We start from the raw sequence: 20,334 nt of genomic DNA, 5'->3' as shown, positions 1-20,334 counted from the left end.
CGGACTGAAGACCTAGGCAGTTAACACAAGTTCCTCTTTCTCTCCTGTAGACATTTAGGTATATTTTTTCAGGACATTTTTTTCCTATTCATATTCAGACAAATACATAAAATTTTCCCCCTTCCTTCAGGTCTCAGCTTAAAATATCTCTTCAGAGAGGTATTAGCTGATGAAAAAGCTCAAGTAGCTTTTTTCTTTCCCCTTCCTTATTCTCTGTACTTCCTGTATTTCTCCTATTCCATTTTTCATATCACTTACCACAGTGTGCAAAAAGCTTTATTATTTTGTGTCTTCCCAGATGAGTGCAGGCTTCTTCAAGGCAAAGATGATGTCTGTTGATGCCTGCTGGATAGGCTTCTAAATATCTGTTGAAGCAGTTAAGTGTTCTCTCCATATATCAGTGTAATGTTTACAAATCTGTGTCTGTTCTTAAAGACATGTAGCGTACCACAGAACTGCTACAACATGCTTATTTAACCATTTCTCTACTAAGAATATTTCAGTCTTCAGTTTTTTCCCTCTGTGACATACTGCAGCGGGCATTTTGGTTACATATATTCTTTTCCTTTTTTAATTACTTATTTTTTTGCTTGCACTTGGTCTTCGTTGGTGCGCGTAGGCATTCTCTAGTTGTGGTGAGCGAGGGCTGCTGTTTGTTGTGGTGCATGGGCTTCTCATGGGGTGACTTGTCTTGTTGCAGAGCGTGGGCTCTGGGCCACACGAGCTTCGGTAGTTGTGGTGCACGGGCTCCGTTGCCCTGTGGCATGCGGAATCTTCCGGGATCAGGGACCAAACCCCTGTCCCTGCACTAGCAGGTGGATTCTGAACCATTGTACCACGAGGAGAGTTTGATTACGTATACTTTTGCAGACTTGTGCAAGTGTCTCTTTAGGCTGGCTTCCTGGAATATTCATGGGAGTGGAATTGTGAATTCTAAGGACATGAGTGGTAGTTTTCAATTATGGGCTATGGGAGTCACGTAAAGATTGCGTAGGGTTAGGTGATACGTAATGATAGCAAAACAAGTGTAACTGCCTGCTCTTAAACCTAGCAGGTAATTAGAAGAGTGTAGGGGCTTTTGAATAATAGTTAATCTGATAGGGCCCTGCAGTCTGTATTAAAAACTAAATCTTAGGAATAACAACTTTTGTATTTGTCCTGGCTATAGGTTTGTATATATTCTGGCTCAATATAGAAACAGTCATTAGCACATATTTATTTTTGGTGAAAGTGCTACTATTTGTAGAAATGTGAGACACTGGTCATTAGAGTATGACATTCTGGGCAATACTACAACCCTGCACTAGCTGAGCTATTGAAGGGAGTACTCGAGTATGTCATTCTAAATGTGGTGTTTTGTTTTTTTTAATAAACCTTTGAAAAATATTCTCTTGAGACTGTTTCTGAATTTAGGTGCAATCTGTATGACATACATGATCTTAAGCACACATTTGGCACTGTACATTGTTCACCTGTGTTAAAGTAGTGGTCTGTGTATTTTCTCCCTGACTTTGAATTACATGTCATTGCCTTCTTTCTCCTGAGCCTTAACCACAAACTTAGTAATATTTGTTCCTGAAAATTCTCCAGATTTAATACTATTTATGACAGGGTACATATCTGTTGTTTTCAAGAGTTTGTACTAATCTGTGATTATCACAGTGTTGAAATAATATTTGTTGCAAGGCAGGCAAACTTCCTCATACAAGCTATGTTAAAGAAATGAACCTCTGTGATTTCATTATTATGGTGGAGTACACAGCACTAACAAGAATATGTATTAAAGTAAGTACTCTGAAAGTATTGCCTTATTATGTATGTCCCTATGCTCTAAAGGTCATCTGCCAAACATAAAATTGTTTCTGTCCATAGGGAGCACCTTGGTGTAATGTGTAGGCTACCCTGAATTTTATTTCCAGTAACTGATTCTTACCCAGCAGGCATCTCTCTGTCCCTTGGTGGAGAGGCATTTATAAATAATTCTCTCCTCCCTCCCTCAGTAGTTCTTCCGTTTTGATAATCACACTACCTAAGAGTAATGTCCCTAAGTCTTTATAAGGAGCAATTTGAGAAGTGTTCCATTTAGGAAAAGTGAGAATAAATATTAGGTCCAGTTTGGTTAGTTCAGTCGCTCAGTCGTGTCTGACTCTTTGCGACCCCATGAATTGCAGCACTTAGAGCTGAATCAGATTTTAGAAACTACCAGCTCAATAACCTTTCCCTTTTGTCTGTTCATTCCTGGCTAGTAGAGAGGAACATCTTTAAGAGGATGTACTAAAAATGCTAGTGTAAGCTGACCTTCAGCCTCCACTGACTGGCTAATTATGGTAGCCAACAGAACTGGGACTTGTTGAAACTGGACCTATGAGCCATCTTTGGCGTATGGGCTAGAAGTTGCTGACTCTAATCTTGAGACTTTTACAAAGAAGAAAAAAATAGTCTATTAAATGTAATTAGTAGTCTGAAAGGTTATACAAGCTATATGCATTAAGATAGGATTTATATTAGGGACTGAGTTGTTCTGTGTCTTAGAAGTAGCTGGGCTGGGCTGCACTGTGATCAGTTGATTGGTGATTGTATTATGATGTTGAACAAAAAGAAACTTCTGGTGCCAGGGATAGATACAAGCTCTCTGGCAGTATGTCACTCTCTGTAGTCTGTGTTTTAGGCAGTTAAAAATTCCATTGTCTTGAAAACAGGATTTATATTACAAAATTACTATTTTTTTTTTGAAGATGAACATGTGCCTGGGATATAGAAACCTGTGAAATAAGCAGAGTGTTTCTCCAGTTTTTAATAATGAGATCACATAATTTAAAAAGAAAATTAAGCTGAGAAAAGAATGCTCTAAAAATGTTTAATTTTTTGAGGTATTATTTCTGGTTACTTTTACCGGCTAACACCCACTATAGAGCTAAAATTTGCAACATACATAGATTTTTAAATATTTTTTTGTATAGGGAAATAGCACATGATTCAAAATGCAAAAGGCTTTAAAGGGTCCTATTCTAAAAAGTATCTGATTTAAATAATTTTTTTAATGTATTCTGTATTGATAATTTTAAGCCAATGATTATTACATATATAGTAATACATATGTTGATATATTCTGTGCCCAGTATTCTGTATCTGCTTTTTTGCTTAACAATAGAGTTAATACTCTTTGACAATAGAGTTCCATTTTTAGTGTATACAGTATTTTCCTTCTAACTGTGGCGGAGTTAAAACTCTTTAAAATTGTCTTCTTCCTATTATAATTTTTTTTACAATTGTGCAATAGTTTTTTTTTTTTTTTTTTCTGTTTCTTCTGTTAACCATGTTCTCCCTTTTTGTGTCCTTCAGATTTTTTCAGAATACCTTTTCACCATTTTGAATTGCTTCCTCTGCCTGTTAGTTAATTCTCAGATTTGCTTTTGGTTATTTTCTACCTTTGAGCAGAGCATATCATCTTGGTAGAAAGTCATTGTGTTACCTTTTTCTTGGTGACTTAGTGATTGTTTGCCCAGCTGATCTTCCTTTTAATCTTTTTCTTACCTGCTTCTCTCCTCCAGTTCTAGGCTGTTTTTTGTCTTGGTTAATCAGGGCCCTTTTAAATACAAATGCCTGCCTGCCTCCTTTTTTAGTTGCCTCACCTGGATTCTCACCTGCCACAGAATTTTCAAACTGCCTTACAATTGTGCTCATTTTGCATACTAGAAGGTAATGTTCAAAATCCTTCAAGCTGGGCTTCAGCAGTACGTGAACTGAGAACTTCCTGATGTACAAGCTGGATTTAGAAAAGGTAAAGGAACCAGAGATAAAATTGCCAACATTCATTGGAGTATAGGAAAAGCAAGGGGATTCCAGAAAAACATGTACTTCTGCTTCATTGACTATGCTATAAGACTATGTGGATCACAACAAACAGTAGAAAGTTCTTTAAGAGACGGGAGTACCAGACCACCTTACTTTTCTCCCAGTAAACCTGTTTGCAGGTCAAGAAGCAACAGTTAGAACTGGACATGGAACAATGGACTGGTTCCAAATTGGGAAAGGAGTACGTCAGGACTGTATATTGTCACCGTGCTTATTTAACTTCTGCACAGAGTACATCATGCTAAATACTGGGCTGGATGAAGCACAGTCTGAAATCAAGATTGCCCGGAGAAGTACCAATTAGCTCAGATATACAGATGATATCGCTCAAATGGCAGAAAGGGAAGAGGAACTAAAGAGCCTCTTGATGAGGGTGAAAGAGAATGAAAAAGCTGACTTGAAACTCAACATTGAAAAAACTAAGATGATGGTATCCGGTCCCATCACTTCATGGCAAATAGATGGAGAAACAGTGGAAACAGTGACAAATTTTATTTTCTTGGGCTCCAAAATCATTGCAGACAGTGACTGCAGCCATGAAAGTAAAAGATGCTTGCTTGCTCCTTGGGAAAAGAAAGCTATGACAAATCTAGACAGTATTCAAAAGCAGAGACATCCCTTTTGCCGGCCAAGGTCCATATAGTCACAGCTATGATTTTTCCAGTAGTCATGTACAGAGATGAGAGTTGGACCATAAGGAACGCTGAGTGTTGAAGAATTGATGCTTTCAAACTGTGTTGCTGGAGACGACTCTTGAGAGTCTCTTGGACTGCAAGGAGATCAAACCAGTCAATTCTAAAGGAAATCAACCCTGATTATTCATTGGAAGGACTGACGCTGGAGCTGAAGCTCCAGTATTTTGGCCACTTGATGTGAAGAGCCGACTCATTGGTAAAGATCCTGTTACTGGGAAAGATTGAGGGCAGGAGGAGAAGGAGATGGCAGAGGATGAGATGGTTGTATGGCATCACCATCTGAATGGACATGTGTTTGAGCAAACACCAGGAGATAGTGAAGGACAGGGAAGCCTGGCATGCTGAAAGCTATGGGATCGCAAATTGTTGGATACAACTTAGCTACTGAACAACACCTCCCTTGCCAATCTGGCATGGGAAGCTGGCCCCTAGGAGGAGGTATTTTGATCTTTTGTTGCCCTTGGTTCACAGTTTATAGTTTTTTTCAAAGAAAGGGTCATTGACAGGAACTTTTAAGATTATTTTCTTACCTTTTTTTTTTTTTAATACTCCATAGTCTTTATCTCTTCCCTCTTTTTGGTACAGATTTTATTGTATCTGGCAAGTTTTCTTCTCTGATTTAGGGTGTAACCAACTTTTCTCTAGTTCCATTATAAGTGAAGATTTCTCCTTAATTTTTTAAACAGTTGCTCATTTTTCTTGATTTCAGGGAGGAAGTAAAGAAAGGAGCCATTTCCCTGCTATCTCCTATTTCTATTCTTGCGATAATATCATGGTTAAATTAAAAAAAAATCTTTTGAATCAAGGGTGCTTAGGCTCGAGTATTTGTAGCTATTGTGTAATTAATATGTTAATTTTCTCTGTTGAAAAACAGAGACATTACTCTGCTGACAAAGGTCCATATAGTCAAGGCTATGGTCTTCCTTCCCAGTGGTCACATATGGTTGTGAGAGGTGGGCCGTAAAGAAGGCAGAATGCAGAAGAATTGATGGCCTTCGAACTATGGTGCTGGAGAAGACTCCTCAAAGTCCCTTGGACAGCAAGGAGATCAAACCAGTCAATCTTAAGGGAGATCAACCCTGAATATTCACTGGAAGGACTGATGCTGAAGCTGAAGTGCCAGTATTTTGGTCACCTGATGATGCAAACAGATGACTCATTGGAAAAGTCCCTGATGCGGGGAAAGATGGAGGGCTGAAGAAGAGGGCATCAGAGGATGAGATGGCTGGACGGCATCACTGATGCAGTCAACATGAACTTGGGCAACTCTGGGAGATGGTGAGGGACAGGGAGGCCTGGTGTGCTGCAGTACATGCATTGACACGACTGGGTGACTGAACAGCAGCAGTGTGTTTATAGAGATAGTTGTGAATCTTAATTTCCACTGAACAAGAAACAGGACCTTTCTAAGAGAGCTACAGTATGAAGTGTGTGGCTTAATACTAAAAAAAACAGTATTCTTTGTGAAAATGATGCCAAAATTAATCTCATTGACTTTTGCCAGATGGCAATAAGGTAGAGTCTCAAGGCCTATTGCAGTCATAAAATGTGGGTGCTGGCATCAATATGCATGCCCAGTGTTGAATTCCGTTGTTCAGTGTTGGGCAATGCTTAGAAGATCAAGTGTTGGCTGCAAGCTCTTCAGTTTGTGATTTGTTTGTAAATGAAGGCATAGTATAGAAATTACTCAGTTTGGACTCTGGAGGGTCAGTTGTGACCTCTTTCCATCTCTGTTTAACTGTCAACAGATCAATACATACAGAGTGGTTAAATTCATGTTTAGGAGTAGAATGGCATCATGGAAAGTGTACCCGTTATTCTGGAGAGCTGGATTCATCTGTTCTGGTCCATCTCTGAGTAGATGTTGCTCTGGAGCAGTTCACTCTGGATGAGAGTTTCCTCCTACAAAAATTTCCACACCTACAAAAGGTGTGGACTGGCACTTAGGTTTGGATTTCCAATCTCGGTAGGTTCTTCATGCCGCTGGGCAGTCCTCTGTTCCCATAGTCAGCTCCTTTCCCTGTTTGTGTTAGGGAACTCTTTGAAATCTCCGTTCTCCCTTCCTGGTCTCATACTTTAAAATCCAGGTTTTGTTAAGCTAGGCATGTACATCCTTGCTGCCATTTGTCATTTCTTGTCTTGGAGATTGATGTGCTTTTCTTCTAAGACCTGTGCTCTTAATTCTTCTTTTCCTCCTGTATGATCTTGTTAGTAAACTGTACCTTTTTCCTGGTCCTTTTCTTTCATTCGTTTTCTTTACATATATAGATATGGTCCAAACTTTTTATTTATTTGTTTGGCTGTGTCAGGTCTTAATTGTGGCACGCAGGGTCCTCCTTGCATCATGTGGGATCTTTGTTGCAGCACACGTACCCTCTAGTTGTGGACTTAGTTGCGTGTTGGATCTTGGTTTCCCAGCCAGGTTTGGAACCTGCGCCCCCTGCATTGGAACCACAGTCTTAACCACTGGACCGTCGGGAGTTTCAACATACAAATTTATTGTCTGAAACCCTAATTAATAGGAAATAGCAAAATTAATGTTCTTTTAGAAAAATTTAGTAATTCCTAAGTGAGCCTGTTTGTTTCTGTCATATGGCATTGAAAAGATAAACAGTTACCAAAATTTTTTGTGTTTTAAAAAACTTTTCTTAACCCTTAGCACCAGAAACTAGAGTGACATTTTAATGCAAAGTCTGCTGAAGTTTGATAAACAGAATTCTAGACTTTTTTCTTCATTGCATAGATTTTATTGTCTAAATGTTTCTTGATTCCCATCTCTTCATTTCAGCCTCCATTGTTATTGGACCCTCATCCATCCTTCGAGCTTCCCTGGCGGCTCAGTTGGACAGAGGGCCTGGTGGGCTCCGGTCCATGGGGTTGCAGAAGAGTCAGACATGACTTAGTGACTAAACAACAACATCCATCCTTAAGTCTGTTTGGTGACTTAATAGTTGATCTGCTTATCTGTAGGTCTTAAATCCCAAGTTTTTATCTTTAGGCTCTTCATGATACAGTTTAGACTTATTTCTAGGTCCATGTTCTTCCTGTACTTCATGTTTCAGCCTCAGGGATGAACTTACCTAGCATCCCTTACATTGTATCTTAATCTCTTATTCCTCAGTGCCTTTCCTCACAGTTCCACCTTTTTTTTTTTTTCTCTTTAACCATTTTTAAAATTGAAGTATAGTTAATTTGCAGTGTTGTGTTAGTTTCAGGTGTACAGTAAAGTGATTCTATGGTTTTTCCAGTGGTCATGTATGGATGTGAGGAAAGCTGAGCGCTGAAGCATTGATGCTTTTGAACTGTGGTGCTGGAGAAGACTCTTGAGAGTCCCTTGGACTGCAAGGGGATCCAACCAGTCCATCCTAAAGGAGACCAGTCCTGGGTGTTCATTGGAAGGACTAATGTTGAAACTGAAACTCCAGTACTTTGGCCACCTCATGCAAAGAGTTGACTCATTGGAAAAGACCTTGATGCTGGGAAGGATTGGGGGCAGGAGGAGAAGGGGACGACAGAGGATGAGATGGCTGGATGGCAGCACCGACTTGATGGACATGAGTTTGGGTAAACTCCGGGAGTTGGTGATGGACAGGGAGGCCTGGCGTGCTGTGATTCATGGGGTCGCAAAGAGTCGGACACGACTGCGAGACTGAATTGAACGTGATTCCATTGTACACACGTATATTTTTTCAGATTCTTTTCCATTATAGGTTATTACAAGATAGTGAATATAGTTCCTTGTGCTATAGAATAGGTTCTTGTTGTTAATCTATTTTATGTATTGTAGTGTATATCTCGGAGAAGGCAATGGCAACCCACTCCAGTACTCTTGCCTTGAAAATCCCATGGACGGAGAAGCCTGGTAGGCTGCAGTCCATGGGGTCGCACAGAGTTGGACACAACTGAAGTGACTTAGCAGCAGCAGTGTATATCTGATAATCCCAGATTGCAAATCTGTCCTCCCCGGCCACTCTCCTGCTGTTGCCATTAGGAACTTTAAGTTTTTTTCTATGTCTGTGAGTTTATTTCTGTTTTGCAAATAGGTTCATTTGTATCATTTTTTAGATCCCATATATGAGTTATATTAGATGATGCTTATCTTTTTCAGTCTGATTTACTTAATCTCATAATCTCTATACCCATTCATGGTGCTATGAGTAGTATCACTTCATTCTTTTTTCTGGCTGAGTAATACTCCATGTTATAGATAAGTGCTACCTCTTTTTTTTTTGGTCACACCTTCCTTATCCATGGACATTTAAATTGCTTCCATGTCTTAGATATTGTAAATAGTGCTGCTATAACTATTGGAATATGTATCCTTTTGAATTACAATTTTCTCTGGATAGATGTCCAGGAGTGGGATTGCAAGATCATATGGTAATGCTTGTTTTTAATTTAAGGAACTTCCATACTGTTCTCCATAGTGACTGTGCCATTTTGCATTCCCACCAGCAGGGTAGGAGGATTCGTTTTTCTCCACACCCTCCCTCTCTAGCATTTATTATCTGTAGACTTGTCAGTGATGGCCATTCTGACTGGTCTGAGGTCATACTTCAGTGTAGTTGTGATTTGCAGTTCTCTGAGTTGCAGTATTGAACATCTTTTCACGTGCCTGTTGGCCACTTGCATGTCTTTGAAGAAATGTCTGTATAGGTCTTCTGCCTATTTATTTATTTTTATATTAAACCACATGAGCTATTTGCATATTTGGGAATTAATTCCTTGTCGATCTCATTGTTTGCAAATATTTTCTCCTAGTCTGTAGGTTTTCTTTTTGTTTATGGTTACCTTTGCTGTGCAAAAACTTCTTTAAGTTTAACTAGGTCCTGTTAATTATTTTTGCTTTTGTTCCCATTACTCTAGGTAGTGGTGGTTGTTCAATCACTCAGTCATGTCAGACTCTTCGCAACTCAATTACTCTAGGAAATGGATCCAAAAGAGTTTTGCTACAATTTATGTCATAGAATATTCTACCTATATTTTCCTCTAGGAGTATTATAGTATCTGGTCTCAGGTTCTGGTCTTTAATCCATTTTGAGTCTATTTTTGTATATGGTGTTAAGAGAATGCTCTTAATTTCAGTCTTTTACATGTGGCCATCGTGTTTGCAGCATCCCTTATTGAAGCGGTTATCTTTTCTCCATTGTATATTCTTACCTCCTCTGTCATTGCTTAATTGATCATGGGTGCATGGATTTATTTCTGGCCTTTCTGTCCTGTCTCATTGATCTGTATGTCTGTTTTTGTGCCAATACCAGACTGTTTTGATGACTAGCTTTGTAGTGTAGTCTTAAGTCAAGGAGCCTGGCGCTGCCAGCTCTCTTTCCCAAGATTGCTTTGGCTCTTTGGGATCTTTAGTGATTCCATACAAACTTAAAACAAATTTTTTTTGGTTCTAGTTCTGTGAAAAGTGCCCTTCATAATTTGATAGGGATTGCATTGAATATGTGGATTGCCTTGGGTAGTATGGTCATTTTAAAAAAATCAATTTCTTCCAATCCAAGAAGATAATATATCTTTCCATCTGTTGGTGTTGTCTTTCTTTCTTTCATCAGCGTCTTAAGAGTTTTCAGAATACAGGTCTTCTACCTCCTGTTGTTGTTGGTTAGTTACTAAGTTGTGTCTGACTCTTTGAGACCCCATGGACTGTAGTCTACTAGGCTCCTCTGTGCATGGGATTTTCCTGGCAAGAGTACTGGACTGGGTTGGCTTTTCCTTTTCCAGGGGATCTTCCCGACCCAGGGATCGAACCTGTCTCCTGCATGGGCAGGTGGATTCTTTACCACTGAGCCATGGGAGAAGCCCTCTTTTGTCTCCTTGCAGTGCCATGCTGTGCTAAATTGCTTCAGTCATGTCCAGCTTTGTGCGACCCCATGAACTGTAGCCTACCAGGCTCCTCTGTCCATGGGATTCTCCAGGCAAGAATACTGGAGTGGATTGCCATTCCCTTCTCCAGGGAATCTTCCCGACCCAGGGATCGAACTGGCGAGTCTTAGGTCTAACCTGCATTGGCAGGCAGGTTCTTTACCACTAGCACCACCTGGGGAAGTCTCCTTAGGTAGAGTTTATTCTTGGTACTTGATTCTTTTTGATATGATGGCAAGTGGAATTGTTTCCTTAATTTCTCTTTCTCATATTTCATTGTTAAGCTCTAACCTTTTAAATTGGACCTTTACAACCTGCTGAGGGCAAATTTAAGTTACCCTTTTTGTTTGCAATATTACCTTTATACTGCTTCTCATACCATTTAGCATGTTTCATGATAATTATTCATTTAAGGTTTGTTCCATTAAACTGGTTATCTCATAGAAATACAAGGATTAGTAGTCTCTAGGTATTCCCCTAGCTTGGAATGTCATGTTCTCTTAATATTTCGAATTTTTAGAAAAGGTATAAATGTAGAATGTTTTTCTGCTTTTGTTCAGGCACAGAGTATAGTCATAGGAGCCTGGAGTTTAGATCAAACCCATGTTTGCTGGCCTTGTTACCTGTTAGCTTTGTAGCCTTATGTTGATTACAGTGTACTGTGTGCCACAGTTTCTCTGAAAGAAATTTATTTCCAGTCTGTACCAATTTTGTAGGGTTGTGAAAATTAACTGGAGAGGTACTTTGCCTGAGACATGGTAAACACAAAATAAACATTACCCATAATCATTTATATTTCTGTGTTCACTTTCAAATCTGTATTTTTATCAGTAAATGTTACTTTCTAGAGTTAGAAAAAATATAATTTGGAAATACTATTTTTACGTGTTGCACAGTATTTCAACATGACATTAGAATGGTTTCAAATGCCCCTAAATTGAATTAAATGCCTAACAGACCCCATATGCAGATAACCTACTCTTTTCCCTGTAGTCAGTGGCTCTTATTTCTTAACAGAACTTTTCTGATTAACTGGAAGAAAGAAAATACATTTCTGTCTTCCTTAATGGAAACCAGTGTTTAGCTTGCTAAACAAATGTTTAGTTCATTAAAGATTCATAAGCCACATTGCACTGTTCTCAGATAAAACTACTAAGAGTTTAACATTTGACTTGTAACTATACTATGCTATATGTATTAATTTTTTTTTATTACCTCCTTCCTGAATCAGAGTGAAATATAAACAGTTCTAAATGGTTTTATAGAATTTCAGGGGTTATTTTTCCTTCTCTACTTCTTTTTTCCTAATTCTTTTCTTTTTTTCTTTTTAATTCTTTTCTTATTCAAGATATTGGACTTCATGAATCCCCTCCTTTTCCCCCAGATTCACCAGTCATTTATTGTACTTTTAGGCACCCATTAAATGGCTGCTGTACGTGTCAGCCGCTGTTCCAAGAGCCTTATAATTGTTTTTTTCCTAAACCCTAAGCTAATAGTATTATCTCTATAGTTTAATGGTGAAGGAAACAGAGATGAAGGTCAGGCATTGTATGTCTTATTAAGTCGCAGAGCTAGGATTTGAGCCTCGGCCTTTCTGTAGGATAGTTGAGTAGGGGGATATAGAGCAGTAATAAGCTCTTTGTGAGCACAGATTGTTTTATTTGCCTCTGTATCTCAGCACCTCTGAATCCATTGCTTTTAGGGAAGCTTAAAGGATATTCATTCCCATTTTAAAGATAGTCGTGTTTGACGCTGTTGTTCCTGCTTAAGCCAGAGTGACTTCTGTTAAAAGCTAGGGTGGCTTCCATTCCATTTTACTGTAGAGTTGTTTAATACTGCCCTTGGTACGTTTAACTTACTGTCCTTTCTCCTAAGATAGTAGTGAGTCATATCCTTTTTGATCTGGTGTTTGCAGTTGTTTACCTCCACAATTCTGGATGTTGTTCCTTGCGGCCTGCATGTCCAGATGCTAATACTTGTTGAATGCAGGCAACTTAATTTTGTAATGCTGCAGTTTCCTTATTTGTAAAGTAGGAATAATAAGCAACATGGTTAATAAGACTTATTGGCACATTTAAATCTTGTTTATTAAGATAAACAAATGAATAAAGTGCTGTGGAAATTGTGTTAATTACTGTTGCTATTAAACCCCAGTTTTATAATCTGAAGCCAAATGTCTCTTTGGAGGACAATATCTAAATGAAAGCATAAGAAATTGAGGATTGGGGAGGGGAAACACGTTGGATAAATAAAAAATTCCCTTTAAGTGTCAATTCTGAAATCTGCTAACTTTCTACAAATGCTCTGTGGGATATTAGATTTTTAGAAAAGTGTTATCTTTACTGTGAAAATAATAGAAGTTTTCTTCAGTGTTTAAGAGTTGCCTGTCAATAGATGATAGTGGTTACATAGGTAAACGTATTAGCTTGGTTTGGGGCTGTACATGACTGCTCTTGGTCACTAAATTGGAGATATATTCCCCAGTCTTTCCAGCTTCCTTCATGTGATAAAAATTTTGCACAAATGCTAACTTTTATTTTCCTTCATACTTTTGGCCATTTGACTAGGAAGAAGTACCATATCTTCCATATACCAAGTTAACTATAACTTTAATTAATTTTTTCCCCTAGCCTTAACCTATCTTCTGTGATTTTGAATTGTGAAATTAAAGGAAAACAATTTCCAGAATGTTTACAGTTGAAGGTTTATTGAAAGAATGTCCTTATGAAACTTTGAGAATGAATTTTAAAATATAGATTAATAATACAGTTCTTTTTTTCCTGAAGAAATTCTGTTTGCCTGAAGAGGTAAATACATTTTCACATAAAATTCATATGCCATTTAATCTATACAGTGGGTAAATTTGTTGATGCTTAGAGCTGTGAACAAAGTTATGAGTTTGTTTGCAGGGCAAGTTTTTTTTTTTTTTAATTGAGGTATAATTAGCATCCATCATCATATTAGTTTCCGATACACAGCATAATGATTTGATATTTTTATATATTGCAGAATGATTACAAAGTATAGTTAACATCCATCACCATATATACAGAATTTTTTCCAAAATCTACTTTCTTAGCAACTTTCAAATATGCAGTACAGTAGTATTAACTTAATTATCATGCTGTAGATTAAATTCCTATAATAATAAAACTTCCTTGACAGCTGAAGTTTGTGTCTTTTGACTCCTTTACCCATTTGGCCCACCCACTATACCCTGCTTCTGGTAACCATCTACTGTTCTATGAGTTTGCTTTCAATCTTGAACATATCAGTGTTTTTACGCTTTTTCTATTAAAATCAAAGTCATATATGCCATCTCTTTGATTTCAGTGCTTTAGGAATTAATGTCAAAGGTTTCATGTGGAAAATGTTGGTGATTATTTCTACTGAAATGAAGGCACATAATCCATGGTTAGAAGACTCACGTATTTCAGTACTTGAAAGAGTTATTAGTAGACTGGACTTAAACCTTCTAGCTTCTGCATTATGAGATGCCTATTAAGATGGAATCTTTGAGTTTGTTTTCATTTCAGTTTGTCAAAACAATTTTCAGCAATGTTTTTATTAGTGTAACTCTAACTTTGTTTTTAAAAATTTAATTAATAAAATATGGTAGGTATACTAATTGGTGAAGACAGCACAGAATACTCACATAGCAAGAAGGAAAGTATTGCATGCTGATTTTTGGGCTCATGTCTGGAGCCAAAGAGTTGAGAATTTCAGGTGAACTCTATAGAGGGGATAGGTTGCCTGCATATCAGGGTTCAGAGGACTAGTTCCTCATCAGATGACTTGAACGTTCTTCATTTGGAATTGTCTATAATGTAAAGCTTTGAACTTGATGACCCCCAAGGGTCCCTTCTGTCTCTGAATTTGTTGATAGCTGGCAGAGGGGGAGATCCTATGTGTATTATATGTTACTCTTATATTTACTTTTGGGCAATTCAAACTCCAAAGTTTTACAGAGCCTGGCCTCCTTACTTAAAGAGCAGTTTATGCTTTAAAAGCAGGTAGCACTTTGATAAATGTCTTCTTGCCACTTTTCCTCTCTTAAATTTCAAGAAGTATCAGTGAATCGCCTGGTGCTGATTGACAAACTCTGAAGGTTTTGGGAGCATCATTAAGGTTACTTTACTACCTATAGGTTAAATTAACCAGTATGACTTCTATATTCATTTGAATCACTTAACGCCCCATAACATACAGTAGGCATTTAATAGCCAAAAGTGGGCAGGTAAGATATCCTAAACCTCTTGAGTAATAGTTTTCTTTGCTTTTCAAAGTGAAAGAAACAGTATCATGCTGTTCTCTTGTGTCCACACTGTTGGGGGTCCAGGCGAGATGGCCTTTGAAGTGGTAAAACTTCCTGGATGAATTCTGAAATAGGATGGGTCTTTTATTTAGTTTGTGATGATGGTGGTTTAGTTGCTAATTTGTGTCCGACTCTTGTGACCCCCCATGGACTGCATGCAGCCTGCCAGGCTCCTCTGTCCATCGGATTGTCCCAGCAAAAATACTGAAATGGGTTGCCATTTTCTTCTCTAAGGGATCTTCTGGACTCAGGGATCAAACCTAGGTCTTCTGCATTGCAGGCAGTCTCCTGCATTGCAGCAGATTCTTTACTATTTGAGCCACCAGGGAAACCATACAAGGTCATACATTTTGTTGATACTGGAGTTAAGATCTGAACTCAGTCAGAGGCAGTTTGACACAAGAGCCCAACGTTTGTAATCAAATGACCTACCTTATTGCTTTCAAAGAATAGATAACAATTACTCCTTTCATCTCAGACCCAGTCCTCTTTCTCACAGTCAGTCAGTACCATCTTCAGGGGGATACGTTTCAAGATCTTCAGTAGATTCCTGAAGCCATAGATAGTAGAGTTCTGTATATCCTGTGTGTTTTTCTTATACTAATGGCTGGGGAGCATATATATAATGGACGCAGTAGATAGAGGGATGATTCACGTTCTGAGTGGGACAGACACGGATGGCATGTGGTTTCACCAGCTATTTGGAATTGAAAACTTTACTTTGAAAATTGTAACTGAAAAGTTTAATTAGCCTATTTCTATTGTATTCTTCAAGGTTTTAGACATATTTCATATCTAAATGCCATGTCTTAGTATAGTGTTTATTGATCCTACAGCAAACAGGATTATAGGATACACTTTTGGTTAAAAATTATTGGGTTCTATTTTTACTTAAAAGGAGCCTTTAAACAATAGTGTGTCACTGAAACGTAATGACATGATTTTCATGATAGAAACAGTGAAAGACAAGCTTTTAAAAGCAGTTTTGATTTTATATCATCAGATATGTGATGAACATGCTTTAATATTTGCAACATGAACTCTGTACTCAATGATACAACTGTTTGTATTGTATTTATAATATACAGACTTCTCCTTAAAAATAAAGGATGAAACTCCCCCCGCCAAAAAAAAAAAAAAAAGAAAATTGAAAACTAATTTTTAATTCAATATTTTTGTACCATGGCTGATCAGGTAGGTAACTGAAACCATGGAAAGTGAAACTGGTGATAAGGCCGGAGGGGAGGGGTTAAATTAACAATGTCTGTTTTATGAATTTATTTCTACCAATTTTTAATGTGTAAATAATACATAAACTTACATATGCAAACCTTCTAAATTTATGTGTACACATAGATGGAAATTATACTGTTTTTCCTGTAGCATATCTGGGAGAGACCTTTCCATCAGTTCATGTAAATTGAACTTTCCTCTTTCTTTTTTAATGTTTGCATAGTATTTTCTCTTTTTTCTTGATAAAATTGAGAGTAATTCTATTAGTAATTTGAACCTTCTGACTAAAGTTTATTTAGTATATTAATTGGTGGTGTAATGTGTGATAGAGATAGCCGTTTTCTACTGAATTGGGTCAGTATGTGACTCAAAAGAAAACCCACTTTGCTGTTGCAGTGGATGGAAATCTCTTAAAATCCAGCAATAGATTGAGTTATGATTAATTTATTTTCCTTTTGGCACAATGCTTGTAATGTCATATGATTAGTCCTTCTGTTCCCGCCCCAATAAATAGAAGTTAACTAAAGAACTGTACTTGGAATTTGACTGGAGACTTAAAAATAGTGTCAGATTTGACTTATAAAAATTGCAGTTTTTTCTGTCTCTGTAGTAACTTTGACCTATTTTATCAGCTAAACTTATTTTCTTTGAGTATCAGCCTTTTCCCCTGTGTATTAGTTTCTTATAGAAAGATAAAAAGTTGAAACAAATTAAGAACTCTGTTTTGAACTAAATTGTTATTACACTTACTATGTTCACAAATTTCTTATTGCTAACATCTCCATGAGGTAGATGATAACTGATTTTGCAGAAGAGGTAAACAAATTTAGAGAGCAAGTTTCTTGACTGGAGTCAGAGCCAGCACAGCTGATGCTGAAATCCAGGTGATCTGGGGCCATTTCTCAGTTTACTGTACTTTAAGCTGCTTTTTCCTGGTTTCTCCATTAAGATATTACAACTTTGCCATTTCCTTTGTATTCGTGGTTTCATTTGGCCACAGCAGTACTGTGAAGTACCCATGGCATATATTGTTTCTATTCTGTGGCTGGGGAATCTGAGGCTAGAGGTTGTGGATTGTACAAAGGCAGACTCCTTTAAAACCTGTTCTGTGACACGACTTCAGCCAAGGTGTTATGACTTTAGATGCAATGCCCCTTTCTTTTACTAGAAATGTGGAAACAAAGATTTCTACTTGTGCTCTGTTTTTTTGTTTTTTTTTGAATTGGGAATTTCTTGGTCATTCCATGAGAAATACAAGTAGATTTTATCTGCTGGGTTCTGGACCTAATGCCTTGAATTTGATACAATCCTGACAGTTTATGGGGCTTCCCTGGTGGCTCAGATGGTAAAGACTCTGCAATGTGGAGAGACCTGGATTCGATCCCTGGGTTGGAAAGATCCCCTGGGGACCCACTCCAGTATTGTCAACCCACTCCAGTATTCTTGCCTGGAAAATCCCCATGGGCAGAGGAGCCTGGTGGGCTACAGTTCATGGGGTCACAAAGAATCGGACATGACTGAGCAACACTTTATGACACATTAATCGGGCAGACTTCAGAGGTTAAGATAGTGCAGCGTTGGTGAAGGCTGTCTGATCAAACTGTATTATATAGAGTTTCCTCTTTTATGGTTCCTTCATTTTTGATGTTGTATCATATATAGTTGACGTTTTTTTTTTTCTCTCTTTTTTCCCTTTTAGTGAATGGTAGTGTCTAGAAAGGGTATGTCCCTTCAAGAGAGAGGTGCCAATGTCCAACCGGCCTAATAACAATCCAGGGGGGTCACTGCGACGTTCACAGAGGAACACTGCCGGGGCCCAACCACAAGACGACTCGATAGGAGGAAGGTATGTATTTAATGGTAATTTGAAAAGAAACTGAGATTGAAGAAAGTTTTTTTAAAACCTCACTATATGGACCAGAGCTTAAATGGTTCACTGTAAATGGGAATTTCTTTTCTAATTTTTGAGCTAGGTAGCAGAAACCTGGAATTCAGAGCGATTATTTAATCATCCCTACACCCACCCCCAGGCTCAAAAAATAGTTCTCAGTCATTATCAAAACTTGAATCTCTGGGTTGTTAACATGTGGCACATCATGTTTTGTTGGCCCCTTTTCTTTCTCCTCACTGTCTTATACACAGGCTACAACATACCTTTCAGCCATTTGTGATCCCTTCCTTCATGTGTGTAGTGACTTGGTTTATTTACCTTATTTGAAAGGAACCTTCGTTTGTTTTAAGATCTTGAGTTTTGTTACCTAGCTTTTGAGTTTTTTCCCCATCTTATTTTTTGACAACACATGGATGCTGACAGGCTGGTGAGGTTGTCTGTTAGCACATCCATTCTTAGTGTTTGATGTTGAGTTGGTCTTTTTTAGCTGGAGTCGTTGTATAGGAGGTAATATGAAGAATCAGATACATTCTGCTGAATGTTGAATTCCATGTCTCATTTAGCTAAGTACTCTCATTTTATGCATAACATACTCAGATTTGCTTGGGCCTACTTTTCCAGTGCATGGACTCATCATAGATTAAAGTAGATTGTGGCTAAACTCTAATAAGATTACCTTATGCAACATTTTGAGGCATTATCATGTATATATTGTCTTGTTTAGTCACTAAGTCATGTCCAACTCTTAGTGACCCCGTGGACAGTAGCCCATCAGAATCCATGGAATTTCCCAGGCAATAGTGCTGGAGTGAGTTGCTATTTCCTTCTCCAGTATATTGCCTAGTAAAATATATATAAAATTTATATATAATTTATAAATATTTTATATATTTATAAAAGGTAAATGTCAAATGTAAAGAAGAAATTGAAGTATATCTTGCTCATGTCAGGCCATTTTAGTGGTTGAACATTTGGACATTGGGCTAGGACAGTTTGTGTGTAATTTTTGTCTCTTGTGAAATAGCTGTGTGTCCTTTGTTATATATCCTTCAGAAAACCTCAATTTTTTTTTTGTTTGTTTTAGTCCGTACAGTGAGGATACTTATTTTACAGGGTTACTAGTTAATTTCAGTATTATAGTATGTTAAACTTTTAGAACAGTGCTTAGTACAGAGTTTTGTTCTAAATTTTTTGCTTTTTTTACATTTAAAGCAGCATACTTTATTTATGCTGCTGATTAGAAAATAACACCCCCCATTACAAAAATGTTACATATTTTAGAGAACTTGGAAAATACAGGGAAGTATAAAGAAAAACATCATATTTTCACAGTCCACTTAGAATCACTGCTAACATTGACCCATTCCTCCATGTGCGTGCACGTGCATGGGCGTGTGCTAGGTGGTTCATTTGTGTCCAGCTTTTTTGAGCCACTGGACCATAGCTCACCAGGCTCCTCTGTTTGTAATATTTCCCAGGCAAGAATACTGGAGTGGTTGCCATTTACTTCTCCAGGGGGATCTTCCCCACCCTAGGGATTGAAGCTACATCTCCTGTGTCTCCTGCATCGCAGATGGATTCTTTACCCGCTGAGCCATACTAGATGTGCATGCATACATATTAATCCTCAGGTTATGCTTAGGCTCTTGATATGATTGACAAACATTTTGCACTGTCACACAGTATATTACTTGTAAATCCAGTGATGTTTCAGCACCATTATCTTTTCTGCACGTCAGTAATAGGGAAAATTATTTAAATATCTCTTGTATTATGTATTTAAAAATGTGAGTGGAAAACAAATAGACACAGTTAATTCTAGTTGATTAAGATGCATTGGCTTTAATAGCTAAGTTGTGCTCAAGATTGAATTCAATTAGATGTGTAGAATGGATCTTTCCCTAAAGTTTATGTACTTTAAGCCAATGATGCATGCTCAATTGATGGAAAATAATGAAATTTAAGTTTCTTTGGTAAGGCAGAAACATGCCAAAATACGTAAAGCAAGGTGTAATTAAGAGTTTTTGTAAGACTTGAATCCTTCCTCCCTTTCAGTAATGCAGCCTCATTTCATCTCTCACGATTTCAACTTTTATGTCTTCAAGAAACATGTCCTGGCAAAAAATAGTCACAAAAGAGGGCATATTCACTTTTTTGAAGTCTAGTATCATATGTGTTGTTTTCCTGTCTTTAAAAATTTTTTAAAAACATGACTTTTAAAGTCTTCATGTCTAGTTGTGTGGTTAATACCATAATTTAGTAATATTGATTGTTCAGGTGTTTCCTGTTTTTATGGGGAGAAGTATAATTATGATCAGTACGTAGGAATTTGGAACTTCCGCCAAAAAGTCTTATCATTTTGGTTAATAATGCAAATGAGAATATATTTGCACATTGGAATCTCATTTTGCCATTTTAGCAAGGTTGATACTTTTGTTTGTGATAGATTGTCTGGACTGGAAGGGACCTCAAACCCC

At 37.7% G+C, this 20,334-nt stretch overlaps 1 protein-coding gene across 22 annotated transcripts in view; it reads left to right on the top strand.

The window, feature by feature from the left end:
* TRIP12 (thyroid hormone receptor interactor 12) overlaps positions 1-20,334 on the top strand; it is a 153,748-nt gene that overhangs the window by 25,541 nt on the left and 107,873 nt on the right. For all 22 annotated transcript variants that reach the window (XM_027515444.1, XM_027515453.1, XM_027515383.1 and 19 more), the window contains exon 2: positions 17,666-17,812. In XM_027515444.1, coding sequence (XP_027371245.1) covers positions 17,715-17,812 — 98 coding nt within the window. In that variant the 5' untranslated portion in view covers positions 17,666-17,714. The remainder of the gene's footprint in view (positions 1-17,665; positions 17,813-20,334) is intronic.

The sequence above is a fragment of the Bos indicus x Bos taurus genome, chromosome 2 (assembly GCF_003369695.1).
Source record: "Bos indicus x Bos taurus breed Angus x Brahman F1 hybrid chromosome 2, Bos_hybrid_MaternalHap_v2.0, whole genome shotgun sequence".
NCBI lineage: Eukaryota > Metazoa > Chordata > Mammalia > Artiodactyla > Bovidae > Bos > Bos indicus x Bos taurus.
The sequence above is the reverse complement of the archived record's forward strand: the minus strand, read 5'-3'. Positions and strand labels throughout refer to the sequence as shown.